General features: G+C 36.1%; 1 protein-coding gene across 1 annotated transcript in view; it reads right to left on the bottom strand.

Moving 5' to 3' along the window:
- Positions 1–23,253, bottom strand: part of LOC114242074 (xaa-Pro aminopeptidase 1) — a 35,922-nt gene that overhangs the window by 3,978 nt on the left and 8,691 nt on the right. The window contains exons 2-10 of the mRNA XM_089730058.1: positions 8,362–8,621; positions 7,538–7,744; positions 6,761–6,977; positions 5,869–6,130; positions 4,816–5,071; positions 3,274–3,481; positions 2,023–2,256; positions 1,371–1,442; positions 191–345 (exon numbers count right to left, since the gene is read on the bottom strand). Coding sequence (XP_089586184.1) covers positions 191–345; positions 1,371–1,442; positions 2,023–2,256; positions 3,274–3,481; positions 4,816–5,071; positions 5,869–6,130; positions 6,761–6,977; positions 7,538–7,744; positions 8,362–8,621 — 1,871 coding nt within the window. The remainder of the gene's footprint in view (positions 1–190; positions 346–1,370; positions 1,443–2,022; positions 2,257–3,273; positions 3,482–4,815; positions 5,072–5,868; positions 6,131–6,760; positions 6,978–7,537; positions 7,745–8,361; positions 8,622–23,253) is intronic.

The following is a 23,253-nucleotide window of genomic DNA, read 5'->3' on the forward strand; positions in this document are numbered from 1 at the left end:
AAACTTGGCTGATATTTTTTTCTGTTTTATAGCTGGTATTGCTTATCTTTCACCTAGTTTGAGACATGAATTCTAATATCAGTTTTAGAATGGTAGCTATGTACCAATCAAAACGAAATGCCTTACGTTGCCTTAAGTTAGTCAATTCTTTTTCGAAAAATGAAAGGTATTTTACATATTACAGGCTTACCTCGTATTCAGTCAGCATGTTCTTGTCGATGAGTTTGGGTTCATAAGGTAGCAAAGTAGCCTCTCTGAATCCTAAATACTCATTAGGTTTGCCGATCACCTCCACAACATTCCCTAGCCGAATACCGAACTTTCCGGGTTCGTACCAACCAGGTTCTGTGAACAAGAAAAATCTGTGTACAGATTTTGTATGGTATCAGTAGTTATAAATATTTTATGAACAAATATGAGTAGAAGGGTTATTTTGACAATATCCTGAAAAGCACTCCACGCTTTTTTACAATAAAATAATTTTTTCTTACACTATTTTTAATTCAAATTTATTAAAATTTATTTTCTATTTTTTAGTTGGATTCTCTATAAAAACGTATTTTGTTAGTTTTTTTAAACTATTATTTATTTTTAATTTTTTAGGTGAATTACAATTAAAAAAAATTTTTTTTTTTTTTAATATTGAGTTGTCAGCGGCCATAAGTATACCAAATTTCGAGTTAATCCGACGTTTTGAAGGCGTTCAAAGATTCCGTTACAAACATACATACGTCTGAAGCTAATAAAAAGCGTATTAAATAGTTTGTATTTCAACTTTCTGAACAGTGTTACTTCATCAATGTTTTCTCTAGATTGTGAAACAAATCGGCCATGGCTTAGGCTGAGCATTGTCTGTAAATCAAATCAATCCTTCCGCTATCTTCTTCCGTTTGTGTGAGACGTAGATATACATAGTTACTAAACCGAAATTACTAAATCTTAATTTAGTTCTAATCACATCAAGTACCCATTTTATAGATGAACTAGCAACCCACCCTCGCTTCGCTTCGGAAACATTAAAACACACATGAAACCAAAAAAAAAAAATAAAAAAAAAAAAAAAAAAGTAGCCTATGTTCATCAGGGACAATGTCGGCTTCTAATGGAAAAAGAATTTTTCAAATCGGTCCAGTTGTTTCGGAGCCTATTCGAAACAAACAAACAAACAAATCTTTCCTCTTTATAATATATAAATATAAATAAATATAATATTAGTATAGATATTGAACCAAGACATAGGTGAAATTGTATAAAAATAATTAATAAAACGACTCATCTGATTCCTGATTACGAATTAAGCTCCAGACCGCAACCAGCACGAAGAACCAGTGAGAAATGTTGAAATTCATCAATACAATAAGAGAACTTACCGCACGTGATAAAATAGCCTTCTCTCAGTGTGTGCAAGTTTGTATCTTGACGGTAATCGATTACAACGGGATCTGAAACAAATAAATTTGAATCCTAACTCTCGGTCGTACAAGGAATTTTCAAAATAACGTTCAGACCAAAGTGTCATATATTTTTTTTGCCCTTGAAATACAGCCTACCTGATCGTTAGAGAAATGGTTGAGAGGTTACTGTCGCTCATGGACGTCAGCAATGCCAGAGACAGAGACAGAGCCAAGGCGCTGCCTAACGTTAATTTTTATTTAAAGTAGTAAAATAACACTATTTGATTCGGACTTCGAGTTGAAGCTATTAGAGCAGATCGATGACACGCGGGCCTCTGGTTCGTTTCAGTCGCGCAGGTGGAAATTGCGTGGGGTTCAAGAACAAACCAGTAGTAAACATCCAGCAGTTTATTGATGGTAATCAAGCGGACAGACAGTACAATAATATTAAATAGGAACTTAAAGTACAGCGTGCAGACCGTGTGACAGCATCGAGAGAAAAGGGAAGAGCGAACCATAGACACCTGCGTTTATACACAATACAGGGCATTCAATATCAAGCCAAGATTTAGTGCATATCTATTCAATAACATTCTTAATAGAAGCTAGACATTATAGACTTTGTGACCTTCTCTCCTGTTAAGTGCAGCTCCGACGCCGTGACCTGTGGGATGGGGGTAGTCCTGATCTGCAGCCCAGAGCGGCGCGCGGGCTACGGGGTCGGCGTGCGCGGCGGGCAGCATGCTGGGCGCGGTGAAGGCGGATAACGCGGCCACCGCCCGCAGCACGGTCGTGTACGCGCGTCGCTCCTCGCGGCTCGGCGTGCCGTAATGCACCGTGCGGGTCACTACTGTCGTTCCCTCTGTTAAAACGTTCCAAATATTTATTTATAAATCTACTGTTTGGGTCAGAGAGAAACTCGGTACGTTAATCGTCACTAAAACTTTCTTCGTCGCAATGGAAATCAAACAGGTTTGTTTTTTTTTCCTTCCTATGCTGATAGCCTTGAGAGGCTATTTCAGCTTCGCCCTAACATGTAGGTGAGCTCACAGGGCTCAAACCGGAGTGGTGCTAACACTGACCCTAGCCAGAGCAGTGTTTCGCAGAATCTACCACCGGATCGGAAACGCGACCCACTGAGAATAAGGATAAGGTAGTGGTGCAGTATGATCAACAACATTACGTTACCTACCATGATTGTTATCCACGCGCAATGGTAACAAATTTCCACATTATTAAAACTACTTTTACGAAAATTGTAAACTATTCGAAACGTCGTAAATAAAAAACAGCGAGATTAAACCGTAAAAGTATAATAACTAGCGACCCGCCCTCGCTTCGCTTCGGAAACATTAAAACACACATGAAACAAAAAAAAAAAAAAAAAAAAGTAGCCTATGTTCATCAGGGACAATGTCGGCTTCTAATGGAAAAATAATTTTTCAAATCGGTCCAGTAGTTTCGGAGCCTATTCGAAACAAACAAACAAACAAATCTTTCCTCTTTATAATATTAGTATAGAATACGACTCGCGAAATCCGAAAAAAATACTGACTTTCCAAATGTTGAACTTTGTACTGAAAATTCTAGTTACCTATACCATAGACGACAGGCTAGTTGTGTAGGTACATAGACCATTCTAAATGTTTAGCATTTAACTTCCTAAATGTATCTTTTTTTTCATTGCTCGTGTAGCTCGCCCACCTGATGGTGAGTGGTTATCGTCGCCCATGGACTTCAGCAATGCCAGGGGCAGAGCCAAAATGAAACTACAATTCAAGGAACCGTGCACAGATCACATATCGGTACTAATTAGTGAGAGTTATTAAAAAATCTACTAGTGAATTTCATAATACAAAATAAAAAATAAAGTATGTACCGTCATATTGGCCGCCGGATCGTATGACCAGAGTGGAATTCTTGTATATACGTCGATTAGTGGCATTGTTTGGGCGATATTCGGGTTCCACGGCGCTGGGCCCGTACGCCACACGAGTCTGCATGGCCGGTCCGACGTAGCCGGCTTGAGTTTCCCGGGTGATGTCCACTGTTGTCTGCACTGACATCTCGCTCAGACCGGACTTATTCTAAAACAGTGTTTTGGATACAACTCATTGTGGAATACGGCAATGGAGAACTTCCTCATATCAAAGCTAGTACATAACTCTTCGTCTTCTGGCATTAAAACTGTATAATCTCAAAACTTACTATTATAATTTTACAGGAGTGTTTTAAAGGCTTAACATGTGATATTTTTAAATATTAATCATATTTGCAACGTTTATTTTTTATTTTTTACCAGTTACATTAATTTTCTTTTAAAGTAAGATAAAATTATGTCTTAATTTTGATAATAGAAGTCAAAACATAGGTACTAAAAATAAAAATCTTACGTTACAGACGTTTTTTCGACTTTTTTGTTTTGTTTTTAATCCATCAGATCAGACTGATTCGAACGCTTCGACAGAAATGAGCAGTAGGGTAGTACCAACCGAATTTATAGCACTAGTTAGGAGTAGAGAAGAATAAGGAGGATGTGTACAGAAAATTAGATAGAAAAATCAGTTCCGGATCCTACGAGTGGATAATGAGGAAGTAATAGGAGTAGCTCAAGGAAGCCAAGATAGATCATGGAAGCTATTCTGATTTACAGACCAGTATCATCATCCTAGTTTTTTTTTATTACCTTTCTAGACAGACGAGCATACTGCCTACCTAATGTTAAGTGGTTACTGTCGCCCATGGACTTCAGCAATACCAGGGGCAGAGCCAAGCCACCGCCTACCGTCAAGTACTCTTCACAGGCCCTGTGTACTAGCATCAGTATTACGATTTTATTGGTGAAGATTTTATTTAGATTTACATGTCTCTGGTTAGGTATTACCTAGGCATTAGGTACAAAACCTAAAATAAACTGTAACTGGTTGTGAAATGAGTCATTTTTGAATGACTAAATAATAAATACAATGTACAAAAATAATACGCGTATACAATTCAAAAGTATTCTATCCTATTCCCTCGCATGCTAATTCCTATACTTCCATATGTTTTATCTTTTTTAGTATCTTTTCTTCGTTTCATCCAAATTCAAATCACCACTGTAATTAAGACTCTCAGTTTTCAATCAACACTGATTCGGGGGTGCGGTAGTTATCGCCCTTGACAGCTGGGCCGAAGGTCAAAAATTCGATTCCCACATCGAGTAGACATTCGTGTGATGTTTGTTTGGTTTGTTTCCTATTGGTCTGGGTGTAAAACATCTATGTTAATACAGATTTAGGCATGTATAATAATATGTATATCAGTGTCTGGTTCCCATAGTACAGGAAATCCTAGTTCAAGACCGGATGATCGTCTGTGACTCGTCCCTGGTTATTATTATTAATACAGATTAAGTGCCCTTTGCTCACGTGTAACGTACCTCTAAGTAACTGAAAAGGGTGCACATAGCAACGGCGTCTCTCAGATGGGCTTTCCTCATACCCTTCGCCTCCGCCTCATTCTTTTGCGCCTTCAAATATATAATCGGAGAGAGTAGAAACACTCGTTTGCTTAGTGGTACGCTTTGTGCTATTGCAGCAGACGCGCCCCGCTGAAACGTTCCTGCCGCCGGTATCAGGATCTTGGATTCGCTCGAGCGACGCAGCTCGTCGTAAATAGCTGTGTAGTCGTTTACTCTAAAACATGGGTTAAAGAAACCGAATTTTGGTATACGTTTGCAAAAAACATACCTATTCTAATATATAAATCTACAGTGGTTTTTACGGATGTTCCGTTATAACTACTGAACCATGCATCCGATTGACTTAAAACTTGGTATCCATGTAGAAAATACATATACCTACTTAATGGATAGGCTAATATTTATACGAGTGTTGAACTCCCTAATAATAATGACAATAAATAATAATGTTAATTTTAAATGCCCAGCGAAGCGGGCGAGTACGACTAGTCTTATTTTAAATCAGCCCATAAAAGTCCAGTGCTAGATATAGGCTCCCTTCAAGCTTCGCCACAATGACCGGTCCTACGCTGTATACATTCAGCGGATCCCCTCCAACCACAATAGGTCGTCGGTCCACTTTGTTCCCACAACCACGCTACGTTTTCCGCTACGCGGTCGCCACTCAAGAAAATTTTGGCCCCAGCGGTCATTTGTTCTACGAGCAATGTGCCCTACCCACTGCCACTTCAACGTCGCAATCCTTTGAGCTATGTCGGTGCCATGGTTTTCCTGTAAACCTCCTCTTCCCTGATTTGATCCCGCAGAGAAACTCCAAGCATAGCCCTCTCCATTGCTCCTTGGGTGACCTTCAGCCTTCTGATAAGGCGCATTGTGGTCGTTCACAAAAACACATCAGTGAATTGCAAATATTTGCCGTGCGTTTATTCTGTCATGAAGCACTAATGCGTTTCTATTTCCATTTCCGAAGGCCCATTTTAGTGGTGCGAATTGGAGTAAAAATATACGAACCTAGTACAGTTATTGGTGTAACAGTTATATACATCCAAAGCTTTTCTGACGGGCATGGAGAGCTTTCCTGGCGGTGCGAACACCCTCACGTCTCGTAGACTAACGATCACGAAAGCCTTCAGCAAAGGCGCGTAGGGCACGTCGCGTCCCCTTACGTTCAGTAACCAAGCTACCTCGTCCAGGGCCGTGATGATTATCGCTTCCGCCCCAACTGCCCGCAGTTCATTGCGCACGGCGGATACTTTTTCCCGCCACGACATTCCTGTCACACATAGATAGAGAGAGATTTTTTTTATTGCTTAGATGGGTGGACGAGCTCACAGTCCAGCTGGTGTTAAGTGGTTACTGGAGCCCATAGACATCTACAACGTAAATGCGTCACCCACCTTGAGATATAAGATATAATATAAGGTCTCAGTATAGTTACAACGGCTGCCCCACCCTTCAAACCGAAATGCATTACTGCTTCACGGCAGAATTGGCGGGGCGGGGTACCTACCCGTGCGGACTCACAAGAGGTCCTACCACCAGTGAGTTTGTTGTAAGCTAAATTGTTTTAACTAAACAAAAATATATAAAAAACTAATTTAAATGGTATTTTATGTTCTATATTAGTAACATGTCAGAATAACAAGATAGCTATAGTTATTTCCGCCTGCAAAGAAATTTAAGAGTCACTCAATTGTTGTTTCTGAACGTTATGTTGTTGGTTGTTTCGATAAACGCTATGTAACTGTTTTAATTAACTTAAACAATAATAAATGATATTAATTAGTTATGTAGTGTGAAACCTCTTGAATATATTATCCCGATTTCGTGCTGGTATTTTTTTTTGTTTTATTTCATATGACTGCATTAAATTATTTAATATGACATTTAATTTTTTACGAACCAACATATTCCATTTGATGTTTATTGGCTACGATCTTAGAGAATTCTGGTCGTCTCCTCGGTGGGTCGACCTCGTCATTCCAAAGTTGATCTACCAAGGTCGGAACGTCAATCAGTAGAAGCCCTTCGCGATGAAGGGACGACGAGATAGTTTGCCATTCAACGACTGACGTCAGTCTGGCATCACCGCCGACCCGGCCCTTGCGACCAAGCCGATCCTAAAAAAAGAAACTTATAAATTTGGCATCCAGAATCTAGATATTCATATTGGTTAATAATAACTTCAGACACATATTTCATACATAATTTCCAGTAGGTACCCAAAATAGCAAGAAATAGCGGGGAGCTAATCTTTTTTATTTATAGCATGTGTGTGTGAACTAGCTCTCGGTCTATGTGATGGTCATTATCTCATAGAGGCTATACACCTTCAGACATAGGGTCGAAATCTCATTTGTAAAACGGCTACGTACACACGTCACACTACGCCCCATCAACATATATGCTATGTATGTATATGCGATTTTCATTTTTATTACACGACAAGTGCCTAGCCTATATCTAAGTTACCTATTATTATATAAAATGGTATCTACATGGGAGATTTGAACAGCAAAACAGTCGCTTCGCTCAATACTAGTGTACCGAGTGTCTTATCCTGTAGGCCACGACGACTTCCAAAATACTAAACTAAAGACTATAAACTAATAAACAACAGGGACAAACTATCTAACTAAACAAAATCAAAATCGAAATGACAGATCTCTTGTTTTCTTACCACAATCCATTCGGAAATAGTACGTTGGCTTGGATCGTCACCATCCAATACTTCCCACGCGCACGACAATGTGGCTCTAGCGTTGTGAACGTCGCCACTTGGCACCCAAATAGCGGCACCACCGTCAGCTAACACGGCAGCAGTACCCGCCCCGTCCCAGCCACTGATATACTCCAAGCGCCGCTCTTCAGGAGAAGGCTCTTCGCTCTACAAAATTATTCATTTTGTGTAGGTAATCCGAAGAGGGAACGAAAGACCTATTGTGTGCGATTTTAATGGCTCTTTTCGATTCTGGGTACAGGTACTTAACATGTATTCACAAACTAATTCCACAATTAAAAAACAAAACCGTACTTCAAAATCGAAAATGAATGTATTTTGCAAATTGCGTATTTGTAATTTGTGTATCATCATCATCGTCCCAACTTCTACTTCAAACCTTAACATCATGTCGCAAGGTAAACGGTGGTAAATTTTGATTTCTATAGTCTCTGCAAGCTTCGTTACCCTAGGGCTGTAAACCTTAATTTTCCCGGTCATCGTTCTCGTTATGATGATCAGATGATGATCGAGTAAATTAACCCTCAGACACAGTCCACTGAGTTTCTCACCGGATCTTCTCAGTGGGTCGCGCTCCCGATCCGGTGGTAGATTCTGCGAAGCACGGCTCTTGCTAGGGTTCGTGTTAGCAACGTCGTCAGGTTTGAGCCCCGTGAGCTCACTTACTAGTTAAGGTTACGCTGATATAGCCTCTCAAGGCTCTCAGCTAGATAGGAAAAAAAAACTTAATTTTCTTAGTATCCGCTACTTCACACTAAACTCACCAAATGCTCATCACTAAAAAAAACAATAAATGCATCCAGCAACGTGTCCTTGCGCAGGTATGCCGAGTTTCTCAGTGCGGTGCGAAGTCTTCCCAGTGGTACCGAGGTATTGATGGCGTCAGGACAAACGGGCGCAGTCGTGAAAGTAGCTATTTCATCTAGTACCGCAAATGAAGCGGTGGAGACCACGGGCGCGGGCGGCGGCGTTTGTGTTGTCGTCGTCTGTACCACTTGTTGAGTAATTCGAACCGCACTGAATACTGAAAGTAATTAACTATTTTGAAAATGAGTCATAGTGTACGCCGGCTCAACGTCAGGTCGACTACCTACAAGGGCTGTGAAAAACAACTTCCCAACTGTCCAAATACACGTAGTAGAAGAAATTTACCAAAAAAATTTATCATGAATCAATCACATTAGGCAAATATATGCTTATCACTTGAAACATTAAACACAGATTTATTTCTTAAAAAAATTTCCTTTTTAATTTCTTTGTTAATGTAATACATACAATGTTAATAAATACAACATTACAACACAGCAGCTATCTCATTTAACCAGCATTGTAAAGTTCATTCATAAATATAGCCCTGAAGATGACATGGTAGAATGAGACGAAATATAGACGTCTCTTTCATTGAGCTAAAAAAGCTCAACCAGAAGGAGAAAGCGGTTAGCGACAAAGACTTTCACGACGCGGGAATGTACCAGGACTCTATAACCATGAAGGAGGTCTATCGAACGGGAACTTGAAAAAGCTCGTCGACAGACAGAGATGCAAAGGAATCAATATCACCCCTCTCCTTTTAGCACGGAGTCCCTAGCGAGCTTTTATTGTAAGGGGCGTTTATATGACTAACGATGAATGAAAACGACCCAGGTTGAAAACCTGTCATTAATTCTATTCCTCTAATGAAATCTAAAAAAAGAACATTTTTAAGAAGTTTTCGTAAAACAAAACTTTATAAAATTACGTATTAAATTATTTGAGATAATACATTTGAACACAAAGATACCCAACAATGATGGTATATAGTTTGTCATGATAAAATTTTAATAGCGTTACCTATCCAGTAAAACTTTTGCGCAGACTCGTCAGACAGAGGTCAACGAACAGTCTGGGGTACCCAAGGGATGAGAATCTTATTGGAATGACGTCAACAACTAACAGGAATACATAGCTGCCGAAGAGTTCTTTCGTCCTTTCTTGAGTTGACTGACTGCATTTGGGTCTCAGTAAAGATTTGAACTTTAAGTTGGCGATCTTGTTGTTTGGCGGTATTTTGTCTTATCAAGTTTTTAACTGACGCAGCCCAATGCAACGTAAACTAATATTTTGTTTCGCTGTTACCGACTTAAAAGATAAATTAAATACAAATAATTTATTTTCCGTCACTTAAATCATTTTTTTTCTATATTATTATATATTTTTTGAAACTGAAGTTTGGAAACATAGTTAGTTTTTCCATTAATGTAATTTGTATTTACAAAATAACTTGAGTGTTTTTTTTATTTTCTGTTCGAGTTAATTCGTAATTTTGATTATGAAATTATTGATCAAAAGAAAAAAATGTTACATTTTTGAGGGTTCCGTAGCTAATAATTTGAAAATAATAATTTCGTTTTGTTTCTTTTTCTTTTTGATGAAATTAGACATTCTCTGTTTACTCATTACATTTTTATTAAAATAAGTAGAGAAATTCTAATTTTGTATAGAGTGTAAATTTTTTAAATATCCGGATTGTAAATATTGGGCATTGTAGGGCTTAAAAAACAATTAAAATTTGTTGTAATGTGCAGTTTTTAAGACACGATTTAAGGTGGCATGCTATTTTTATTACAATAAGGTTTATTTATTTTGAGATATAAGCGATATTAGTTTATTCTGACAACGGAACCCTTTTGAGTATGTGTGTGGACCGGTTCTGAAAACATGGAGAATATGCGTCAAACGCAAAAAAATACAAAACGAACTTGAGTGACGAGAAAAAGAGAGTAGTCCCTTCTTAGGACTGGAACATTCCCAAAGGGACGAAATATCCTGCGAACTACCAGGACTGCATAAAGCGAAAGAACTATTACGTGTCGCGTCGTCCTGTACAAGGATATTCAAGGATAAGGCAATGACCGGCCGACCGCAACGTGATCGCTGCAACGTGCAGCGGTTGTTCCCCCGCGACTGCATGTGACTGCATCGTGTTGCAATACGTATTATATGATGCAAAAATACAGAGAGGAAACTTGTTTCAATTGAAATTTGTTTTTTTGTAACAAATGCTATTTTAATTTAAAAAAAATATATTCATCTGTTATCATTTCATTCATATTTTAGAAATTTAATTAATGGACCAGCATTTAAAGAAGAAGTCATTCATAATAAATATTCGTAAATAAATATCAATATCAATTGATATCATTTATCAAATCAATGTTTGAAAATTATTAATCATTTTATATCTAAACAATTGTTTGAGTTGATGCCGAAGTATAAATAATTCTTGTCATTTGTTTGCTTACCAATTGGCCTACATTGAGGAAGAAAATATAAAAAGAAAAAATTACAACGTCCAATCCAATATTTTTTTTTCTATCAAAGCTCTATTTTTTAATAATATCTAAAATTTGTGAATATGTATAATAAATTTTAACATCTTCCTTGCAAAGTCCGGCTCTAACTTTTTAAAGTTTTTCTTCACAAGTAAACACGAAGAAGCGGTGTTGTCAGTCACAAACTAGTTGTAACTTTCCCGTGTTATTCATCAGGAGCGCATGAACACGAAGATGTGAATTTCACATGTAAGCCTTACCTTTATAGCATTCTCCACCTTCCTCGTGTTGAGGAAAGTTAATGATTTCACACATTCATAGTTAAGGATACAACATGTAAAGCGCCTAAACACGCGCACATCCCTTAATGCTCTGCATTTATTTATTTATGAATAAACGAAAATACCTAAAGATTTTTTTCACTAACGACTTTTGATTTACCTAATTTAGTTGCGTGAAAAAAGTGCGTGTGCGTATCAAAGAACAATGGTTTGCCCCCTTTTTGTACCAGGAGAATATAGGTCGCAAAGAGCTATATTATTCCAGCATCCCAAAAAGGATCTCTGTGTGGGTAGCTTTGGGCGGAGCCTGATCCTTTGAAAGTAAGGGAATGTGAATGGGGTTGAGAGCGAAACCGCTCGTGACGTCAATTTTTACCAGGATCACATAAATGCTAAGGGGTTGTAAAAGGTTTTAAAGTTTTTTAAGGCGTACATACTATGAAATATTTCGGTACGTGTAAAATAGGTTCCAAATTTTATTTTAAATCTTCTAAAATTCAAAGTGTATTCGCCAGTGTGTGTATGCAAGCTGACCACCATAACTGGATTTTTTAAATTATATTTTGGTCATTATGTGGTCGTAGCAAGGTTTTAAAGAATCTGTATTATCTTATTAAATCTTTAAAAAATCCCAAAGCTTAGAAAGAAATACTTATATTCTCACTACGTATCATTTTGTACCAATCTAAGCCTGCCCTTTTAATAAATAGATCTAGACAAGTACCAGGCGTACTAATTTATGAAGAGGTACCTGAAATTCAAATCAAGTATTAGGTGCCCATAACGTATTTAGAGATAGATGTACATATTAAAAGGATAAGTTTAGTTGTACTTTTAATTTATGATCACGCAACACAATGATGAAATTCAATTATTTTTTACTCTTTACATTTCAAATATATTTTTGCTATAAATAGCGTCTTTATTACATATATACCAGGACCCACTTGTCGTTGCAACAAAAGAGGTTGCGAGTAGTTTTTTTTTTTTTGTTGTATCAGATTGGTGTGTAATAATAGCGAACTATTGACCCTTTAATATTTGAGACCGGGGAAATGGCTTCTTGGAATCGATGCAGTTGATTAATTAGTGAGTAACTACATTTTGTAAAACTTAAAAAATAATTAATGGCCGTTATTAAAAAAGAAGTTGAGTCCTCCTCAGACTGCTGTTACTTGTTCTAATCATCTTTTCGTTATAATAATAATTCCTTTTTTTAATTACTGGAAGTGATCAAACGTGCTCACGGCCTATCTTGTGTAAAGTGATAGGATTAATAGAATGCACCAAAATATGTAAGCCCCACTTGAGTTATATTTTAATGAAGCTTTAATTATATTCTAATAGCGCAGAAATATACACGATCTATCCATTGCATACTAAGGGCATAATTATATCACAAAAATATCCGTTATTTTATTTCATAATCGCGCGTAAAATGTTTCCTACAAAACGAATGACTGCATTCGAGCATTCGTTCGTAAACATTATCTGTCACTGTGTGAGAAAAGTTATTATGAGAAGCCTTCCATGTGTGCTGTTTGAAAAGAGACCGATATAGATTTCGCCTTCACATAACGCAAATTTATCTGTAGCTCTTACATTTAGTATTTTATCCATTATCGTTGAAACACAAGTTTCATTTTCAAGTCGCAGATGGCTCTGTTTAAACTGGTCGAGTAGTACAGAGTGGTTATCTAGGGCAATGCACTTCCTATGTTTTATGCTCTCCTGGTGCATCACTGGGTTTTGACGCATGTCACTGCGTCAAGGGGACGTGTGTGAGAAGACAGCTTTGTTTCATTCACGTGCCTCTCTTATCTGTATTCGACAGAATATCGCCGTGAACGTGATGGGTCTCTCAACATTTCAAAGCAGTGTGTGTGACTCTGCTTCTTATACAGTTATTTAGTGTATGTGTTACCAATCGTACGGTTGTGGGCACAGGTTGTGGACAAAGGTGAATTTATGTGTGCATTTCACAATTCTCACACGCGTATAACTATTATTATTACAGATTTTATGAAGTTTATACTTCTAAAAGTATTTTTTTAATGATCTAATTGTATTTCATAAATGATTGCAGAAAACAAGATCCGTTTTTAGTATATGTTTAAGTTCAAATAATGAAGTTTATTACCGACAACTCTACTACACCCATATGAACAAAATAAAGATGTGTACACATTGTAGGTGAGGCCCACACATGATTACAGCCAGTAAAGGGTTGCACATGTGAGCTATATGTACTAGGACCGCAGAGGGTGCAAGGAGGTCGGAGTTCACATATGATATTGACATTGGGGTGAGGAACGAGGGAGGAACGAGTCCCACGGAAACACGTACGCGATGCAAGCGGGGAGAAATGAATCAAGGGCTATTTGAATTTGGAGAGTTGTATTGAATCTTTTTTGAATATGTGGGCAAACGAGCTTTTGTCCAGCAGGTGTTAAACGGCTTTCAGAATTTACCGGAGTCAACATAAATGACAGAGTGAATGCTTTCCGAAGCAAGAAGCCGAAATTCCTGTGTAACTGAATTTGGAATATTTTTACAAAATTTTTTATTTGGGAAAAACAAAAAGACCTGATCTGGTATGCTAATTACTCGGTTTTAGTATTCACTATGGACTCACAGAATTTTCAGATATATAGTGAGGGACTTTTTGGCGGGAACGCGGGAAGTGATGTTGTGTGATTTGTTTTATTTTGTCTATTTAGTGTTTCTTCAGGTTTAAATATATTGTAGTAACGGTGGTTTATTAACTGTTTCATATCTGTGAAAGTGCACAAATGTGGGAAAACGAAACAAAGATGCTGAACGTAACTTTTCGGGTTTCTCCAAAAAGTCCACTGAAAAAATCTCAGTAAATGACCACCATTTTACTGAGATTATATTTCATCCCATATCATCTCATTTCATTTCATTTCATCCCAGTTGATTAATGTCTCAAATTAATCATCATTTCATTTCATTTTACTCCATATTATCATTTCTCATAAAAATATGAATATAATATGTAAATTAAATAAGACATGATTTAAAGGTCTTAGTTACCAGGTCATAAAATCCATTAAAAAAAATCTTAACAAAGCAGATGCTGCGAGTGGCATAATGGGATTTGGAACCTTAACACGGCAAAAAAACATAGTATTTTTAGACCAGAGGTTTTTTAATGGATACCGCGCCTTCGATGGCACAGGGAAGTCATCAAAATGAAAAAAGCTAATCTTTTCTTCTTCTTGTCTTTCTCTCATATGCTGCAGCGCTATGATATGGCGCAGCATGTCCTCTTATCGTGCTGCATAGTGATTTGGGATCAGTTTAACGACCGATCGCTTTTCTCCATCAAGCTCCCTAGGGATATATCTCTTAATATGCATTGCAACGTGCTGTAGACTTTTCTGTGTCATCTTTGGGTGTTTTGTTTTACTTCAGCCCTTTTGGTTCTATGGTTCGCATTTTACTATTAAAAAATAATTTATACTAAAATTTAGATTTACAAATACCAAAATTTATAAAAATATCACATTTCATTCGTTCTGTATTTTTATTTGTAATGATAAAAATGTTAATCAGGTTTTTTTTAAGGGATTTTATGACCTGGTAACTAAGACCTTTAAGTCATGTCTTATTTTAATTGAAATTCTTATTTTTATGAAAAATCTTAATATGGAGTGAATTAAATTATATGAAGATGATTAATTTGAGACATTAATCAACTGGGATGAAATTAAATGAAATGGGATGAAATGTAATCTCAGTAAAATGGTAGTCATTTATTGAGATTTTTTCAGTGGACATTTTGGAGGATCCCGAGAAGTTACATCCAGCGACTTTGTTCTATTTTCCCACATTTGTTCACTTTCACAGATACTAAACAGTTAATAAACCACCGTTTTTACACATTTAAACCCGAAGAAACACTAAATAGACAAAATAAAACAAATCACACAACTTCACTCCTCGCTTTCCCGCCAAAAAGTCTGTTAATCAGATGTGTATTATTATTGCCAGCACACAAAAAACAAAATTTTTAGTAAACTAAGTATAAGATAACTGTTCTTAAATATTAAAAATGAAGTATTCATGCAAGTGAATCCATATTACAAACACTATAATAGCCACCATTTATTGCGTTATATGCCTATAATACTATTACTAATACACTAAATTAAAAATAAAATAAAAATGAAGATTTTCTAAGAAAAACAAAAAACTGTAAAGACATGAGAAGATTTTTCGGTGGGAGTTCCGTGCATTGATTAGATACGGATTTCAATAAAAACAAATCATTCATCAACAACCTTATATCTCAAAGCATTGTATGTAGCTTTTAATCTAATTTTATTGTAACGTTATTTCATTTCACCTCGTATCGTTTTATTCAATGTCCTCCCAATGAACTACAACATTGGCTCCATTTTTACTGAGCACATATGTTACTTGATGGCTAATTGAAGATTTTTATAAATTCGACACTGGCAACAATGGGATTACATGAAGCCGATTGCCTTACTGAAAAAAGAAAACGTTTTATAATATTTTTTGGTTCTTTACACTATTGTACAAACATTTTATCTACATATTACGAGTAGCTATTTAATTTATTTAATTTCTAGATTTACAGGGTTTTCTGTATCAGATATGCCCTCATACTTCATATGAAATCTCATATAATAATAAAAAGGTAAGGTTTACCTAATTAGTATATCATTAGTTTTTTGTAATACTTCTGTATAGAATAAAAATTTTAAAATTTTATTTAAACATACTATTATGGAAACACAACATTCCACTATCAAAATGTGAACTTCATACAAAATGTTTGTGACCCAATCTATTTTATGTTTTACACGAAATATGACGAATTCTCTCACACATAAGTTCTCTCATTATATTTCAACAATGTCATTGCGGTTAAATTTTCAATATAAGCATGATCCCTATATCCTAAATTGAAGCTACCTTTTTATTCTCTGTCGTTGAAATTCCAAAAGCTGCTTCAAGTTATGCTGTCCTGGTATTTAAGATTCAAGTGAGGCCATCTTGACTTTGCCCTGAAGTTCGAAATTATGTGAAAAATATTTTCTTATACTACTTATACTTATTTATACTATCTATCCCATCATGAGTTCGTCAAGAGGTGTAAGACTTTAAGAGACTGGTTGATTAGTAAAGTTTTACTCGGCTAAAGTTGTAGGTAGGTACATGGCTGTGTGAAAAAGGACACAAGGGCCGCGAAACACCCACCGTTCTTTAGGTTAAAACACGTGATGAAGCCCTTTCTCGAACAACTTCTTTCTGAGTCATGCTCTCCTGGTATTCAAAGTCATTGGGAGTGACATGCCCATTATTTCTTGTAACTCTGAGCCCTTTCTGTAATTTACACCTTCCAAAGTTCCACGTTCCTAATAAGACCATTAAATTTTTTAATTACGGTTATTTTCATAAAACATTATAGGGAATTTTAGAACTCTAATCCGAGTTTAATTAATATCCACATGAAATAGAAGTATGTTTATAATTACATAATTATGTAAATAGCACTCGTATGAGCTTGTTTAGTTAATTTGTTTATTTGTTTATCAATATTATCATTTGAGCCCTTTAAATTATTTATAATATAACACAAGACACCAGGAACGCATAGGTCTCAAGAAGTATTTAGGGCCGCGAGAAGGGCTTATCGCCAGTCGAATTCCAAGGTCCAGCTACGCACAGGGCGTGGTTTCGTCGACCAATCAGACGAGAATAGGTTACGCAAAGAACCTACGCATTTTCGTTCGACCCTTCTCCGAAAACGGCTCTACTGGAAATTTATTTTTAAAACCAGTTCGTAGCGTAATAACAATTTTACTGTTCTTTCGAAGTCTTGATGAAGGAAAAACTAAAATAATATAAAACAAATCAGATGTTCTCTTTTTCTTTTCTTCCTACCTATGCTGATAGCCTTGAGAGGCTATTTCAGCTTCGCCCTAACATGTAGGTGAGCGCACGGGGCTCAAACCGGAGTGTTGCTAACACTGGCCCTAGCAAGAGCAGTGCTTCGCAGAATCTACCACCGGATCGGAAACGCGACCCACTGAGAAGATCCGGCGAGAAACTCAGTGGGCTGTGTCTGTGGGTCAATTCGCTCGTCGAGCCCTTCGTCGCAAGCGACGGGTTCGACGTGGACGGTGACCGGTGCTTGTGGTACCTAAAAGCACCGTTAATGGATCGGGAGGATCCGTAATGACGTGTTTTGGGCAGTGTTCTCTGATCACGAGGCCTAGCATAGACGGTAATGATCGCCTTGCACGAGATGAACTGCATATCTTTCAACTTCGAAAGCAATCAAGTAATGGCATAAGAAATATTTTACATGAATTTTTTAAACTAATTTTACCTCTATTGGTTATCATCTCTCACTACCTGGCTTAGGCAGTTTATTTTGTCGATTATACGAGTCATTGGAATTGTTAATTCAGTAAGGAATGAATACTAGGAAAACTGCCTACTGCCCAAATAATTCTGTTTACCGGTACCTATGCTGCAGCTAGATCAAAAAATATCTAAGGAATTTTGCTAAATTACCGGTGGTGATATTGTTAGTTCAGATTTATAGATAGGTGTATGCTAACGTTTTACCTATTACTAGTGTGCATTACGGTAGCGTAGAGAAATTATTATACGATATACGGCATTTATATTGTTGTTCTTATATAGTGAGGAATCGTCTACGGCACACAATTCGCAAGCAGTATGTATGTACTGCTAGAATTGTTTCTCGAAAAAGTGACTTCGCAACGGGTCAGCATCAAGTGGCAAATCCGTTTAATGTTTTTCTTGTGGGGTTATCTTAAAACGAAAACTCTATCTCTGAACAGTATAAAAGTAGATTTAAGAAGAAACATTGAAGAGAGCATTAGATTAAATTCTCAGCAATTTATTCGAAAAGTTTTCGGTAATATCTACTAGATGTTTGAAGAGATTCACCCAATAAAATAGTCATTTATCTAATGTAATACACAAAAAGTAAAAGTTCTTTACGTACATTTTCTTGTCAATGATTAAATAATTACATTATACCTTTTAACATTATTATACATTATAGGTTTTACTGTCTTATATAATATGTAGGTACATACATACAAATACGTATTTTGTTGTTTGAAAAATGACATTGACCGGAGTAAAATAATGTTTATTAAATATCTATCGTATTATACATCTTTAACTGATGGAAATAACTAAAATGAAATTGATTGGCATGAAATTTAAAATGTGCAAATTACTGAGACTTCTGTGGACTTTTGATAGAGGTTCTCGGTTAGAAGCCACGTCCAATGATTTTTAAATTTTTGCACAGTACGCTTTCACGATGCTAAATGGCTAATACAAGACCATAATGTTATTTCCGAAGAAATATTAAATTTAGGAGATAATTCAAAAATACGAACCTTGTCAAAAGTTATAATAGGGCGCAAACTCTGTACGTGAGAAATAAAAAAAATGTTTTTTTTTTCAATTTTTGAGCGAGCTTGATATTTATTATGCGGTTATGATTCCTTCATTATAGAAATCATTGGTGAAAAGGAGACGGAAAATCGTGGGCCAAAAATGTAATAACTTGGAATGTAGTCTAAAAAATTTGTCATATTTTTTTATATAAGAATATAAAAAATCACCTCAATCCTTTTCCTGGAACCGGAGAAAAATGAGAAGGTTAGTTTTTGTCGGTTTAGCGGTGTAATCGATTTAATTATTCGATTTCATTAATCGATTACAGGATTATAAAAAGAAAAACATTGCACTAGGTAATGAATGCAAAGTAATTAAATGAGCGATTTATACTTGTTGTATACAAGTGCGGTATACGGGGAATTTAATTGCGATTATATACATAAATAAAGAAAAAGTCTATTATTACTTAACAAAGTAATATGATTATCGATTTCAAATCGATTTAAATCAATTGTATATTTAATGACAGCTTTGACAATAAGCTGACATAACGCTTGTTCATAGATTATACACTTAATATTTGGCGCTTGTTTGTTTTTTCTGCTCTACTCGTTTTGTATTTTCGACGCGTTTTGAGTGTGTATCTATCTGGCTGTATTTATTTATTTTCAACGATCACTGCTTTATTATTAGGGATTCCAACCCTGCCTGCCTTGTACGACAATTGCTTCTACACTGGACACCGAAGATCGGTCACACGTTTGTCTTGAAATTATTCGATTGGATACTGTTGAAATTATGGATCGCTGTGTGAATTGTGGGATAGCAATTAATCATAGCAAGTCCATAGGCCGTCGACCCTTGGACAGTGTTACAGTATTATATGGTTGGATTATATTTTTATATGGTTGGACCCTTGGACAGTATTATATGGTACCTAGCCCAGCTAAGGGCTAGGTACATACCAAGATAATATTGTTCCCCCTGCACTTCCTGAACGACATTTTAATAATAATTATTGAAGTTGAATACACTCGGTATACAATACGTTGTGTTTTATTTTTTTCGACGCCTTTTAGGTAAATCCATATCTGATATAAAATATATCATTGATATTCATTAATAATACGATATTTATGGACATATCCATTGGATAATCTTTATAATAAAAAAAATTGTTTATAATAAACATTTACTTATGCTTAAATAAGTTATTATTCAGCTCTTTTATAGAGATTGTAACATAACCTAACTTTTACTAAATCTTTATGAACTCTGCTCTCAGATTGAAAAAAGTTTTAGAATTTTCAGCAAGGCACTGCTGAATCTGAATCTATTAATTCATACTAGTTTCATCACGTTACATTCGGGCCCAAAAATGTATGTAATCGTTTCAGTCTCCTTTGTTAAATACTTATTCCATTAAAAAAACGTGCTTTTTTAATGGTCCGGGGCCCGAACCTCCCATGAGGTAGGTATGTGGCACTGGACCCAGAGATATTAGGAGTGGACCGCGGTTCTAAAAATGGAATTTAAGGCCCTACCCACTGAACGAATCTCTTGCACTCTCGTCCAAGCGTCCAATCCCCCCCAAAATCAGAAACGGGGGGGGGGGGTAACTTGTTACCGCGGTCAACACCTTCGGAATATACGGGCACATTGGCTTCGCTGGATACGAGTATACTGGGCGCTTTAATCCTTTAGGCCAAGACGACTTCTGAATACCTAACTAGGATTCTGGATTGGCAGCAACGAAAAAAACATCGATAGAATTTTCAACCATGGCCGACAGTTGACTAAGGTACATTTACAACTTTGACCCGGAATAAAACACATATTAAATTAATGATAATATTATTAATACAACCCTTAATCCTTTGAGCGCGAATTGTCGATAGATCGCCTCTTTATTAATGCGTATAAAGTGCGTAGCGTTGCAATACAGACTATTGCTCAGTTTGATTATGGATATCAGTGTGCTTAGTATGAGTTTTTTAATGCTATCGATAGCGTAAAAGTTAACTCAAATTTGTATGGTCTTGGAACGCTTGCCGCTAGGGGTGCTCCAACTGCATGCAAATTTGAGTTAACTTTTACGCTATCGAGAACGTTAAAAAACTCGCACTAAAAGCTCTTGTATCAACATGTACGGACGTGCCTTAACGCGCACATGTACCTACAACATTTTTGAATAAGTTAATAACATTTACATAATAACGATTTAAAATTATTTTAAAGTGAATCTAGCATTGATTTTTGTATTGTTGAAGTTGAAGTCACTTAATGACGTGATCCAATTGTTGTCCGGTTTTTTGCTCCAATTTTTTCTCACAACACCTAGATAACTACTTTTGAAGTGTTTACCTGCGCTAAGGTGGGTTAAACTAACTAGCTTACTAACAACAACCAACAGACAAAAACAACAACTATCAGACTAACTAACTTGAACTAGCAAAGTGTTTAACATGAATATTTTAAATAGTTTTCAGAATAAAAAAATAAAAAGGCTTTATAATTTATTTCCTTAAACTACTTTCAGTTTACTTAAATGCCTACCAAAATAACTGCAGTTACAAAAGTATGTTTTTAAGCATGAATTAAAGTGGCCTGAATCGTAAAGTATTTTTAAAGATTTCCATTACAAATACTTATCAGATACGAAATTTAATTCTCTGGTACTTCATACAAAGGGCCTCGTACACTACGCGTATCCAATAATCTCTACTGCGTTCTGTTCTCCTGGTAGGTCTGTGCGCGATGCGGTGCGGATTTGCGTTATTAACTTCACAAAATGGACGCAGACTCACAGGAACATACTGATTTACGGTGAATGAAGTAATATGGGGGTTAGGTATATTAGGTAGGTTAGGTATATTAGGTAATATGTAATTCAACAATTAAATGATATAATAGGTCAAACTCAATATAATTAATTACTTTCCAATATTTGAATTCACGTCAACTAAAAATTAGTACTAACAGGAATATTGTCCAATTTTTGTTTTAAAACTGGCTCCTTTGATCTCATCATCATGAACGGTCAAGGATACGTCCGGTCAGAGTCCGCTTCTGACCGGAAGTTTTTTCAGGAAGTACAAGGGCGACATAAACGAGAACTGGTGTGCGTAGAATCGAGCCTTAAAAAATAGGGCCTTAAAAATTATGTAGTAGTAGTAGTATTTGCCGATTTTTAGATAATTTATTTGTACTCACTACCCACATTGAACTTGAAACGTGTAAAACTGAATAATACTATACCTAATACATATTTGATATCTATGTTTGAATTGAAAGTGTTCCGGTCATTTAAGAAAATACGATAAGATTCAGGATTGTCGTTTGAATCCTTTGAATCATTTACATTCAAAATTTAAGAAACGTATCGGCGATTGCCAATAATACCGATTCATTCAGAAAACACTAAGGCAGCATAGATACATAAGAGTTAGAGAATAAGAAATCAATATTCTATTATTATAGGTCGGAAGGGATAGAATTTCCCAGTCGAGTCAATTAGAGATGACGCTAATTGCGACCATTAATTTTTGTTGCAGTAGAAATTTTAATATCGTTAAAACCTTTAAATCTTTAATATTAAAAACATTAAATGTTACTTGTTGGAAATTCAATCGGAGACAGCTGCACCATTTCTCAGGCAAATATGACGTTTGTTATTTCTACTATTCGTTTTTCATTCTTGATTATTTTTAAATTACTACAATAAGCTTTGCGTTGCTTTGTACTTTTCGTGATGAAATAAACCGTTTAATTGAACGCCTAGTGGTTAATACTGAAGACGACCAAACTAATAACAAACACAAACATTAATTTTGATCCATTAAGATAATAAGAATGATTACGTAATGCACTAAACGCGCTTGTGAGTATTAATTATCAAGACCGCATTTAATAGGTAGATAGATATAATTTTAATTGGACCCATAACTTGGCCAAAAATTATTAAAGACATCAGATATTTAAGCATGGACGCATTGGCGAGAACGAAAACAAATTAAAAAAATATATTCAATGACAACATGCGTAAATTGGATCAAAATGTACAAGGAGCGCATAGCTCTACAGATGTGGGTACGTTTTAATGCGTAAGGACCTTTTAAAAAGGACGTTTTGCCCTTTTTGCAGCCAGTAATAATTGGTTAGGTTAGTAGGAGAAGACCCGACAAATAAATAATGCACGGAGTTTGTTGCCCTAAGTTAAAGTCAGACAAAAATTGTCTGGTAAAAAAAGAAGCGTATTTTTCCCTTCCTGAAAGCTTACAATCAGATTGTATCAAGACAACATAGCCGGAAGAAAGTGTAACCCCTCCCACGTCATTTGTCTCTCTCTCTGGGGTGGGCGGGGAAAATTTATTGAGTGGGTGTTGTAACGTAAATGGTGTTGCCCTTTTACTAGAACTATATAAATTAGAGAAGGTATTTTCAGTTGAGGGGTATCCCTCAATTCTAAATTATAGTAAAAAGATATTACTTTACAAGGCGAGCAAACCGAGGAAGCTTTTATTAATAAATATTACATTTTCATACTGAAATAGCGTCTTGGGTGTTTTCGTACGAGTACTAAACATTCGCGCAATCCACAGATAACAAAAAAAAAAAC

This window comes from Bombyx mandarina, chromosome 09, assembly GCF_030267445.1.
Source record: "Bombyx mandarina strain Sakado chromosome 09, ASM3026744v2".
In the NCBI taxonomy this organism is placed as follows: domain Eukaryota; kingdom Metazoa; phylum Arthropoda; class Insecta; order Lepidoptera; family Bombycidae; genus Bombyx; species Bombyx mandarina.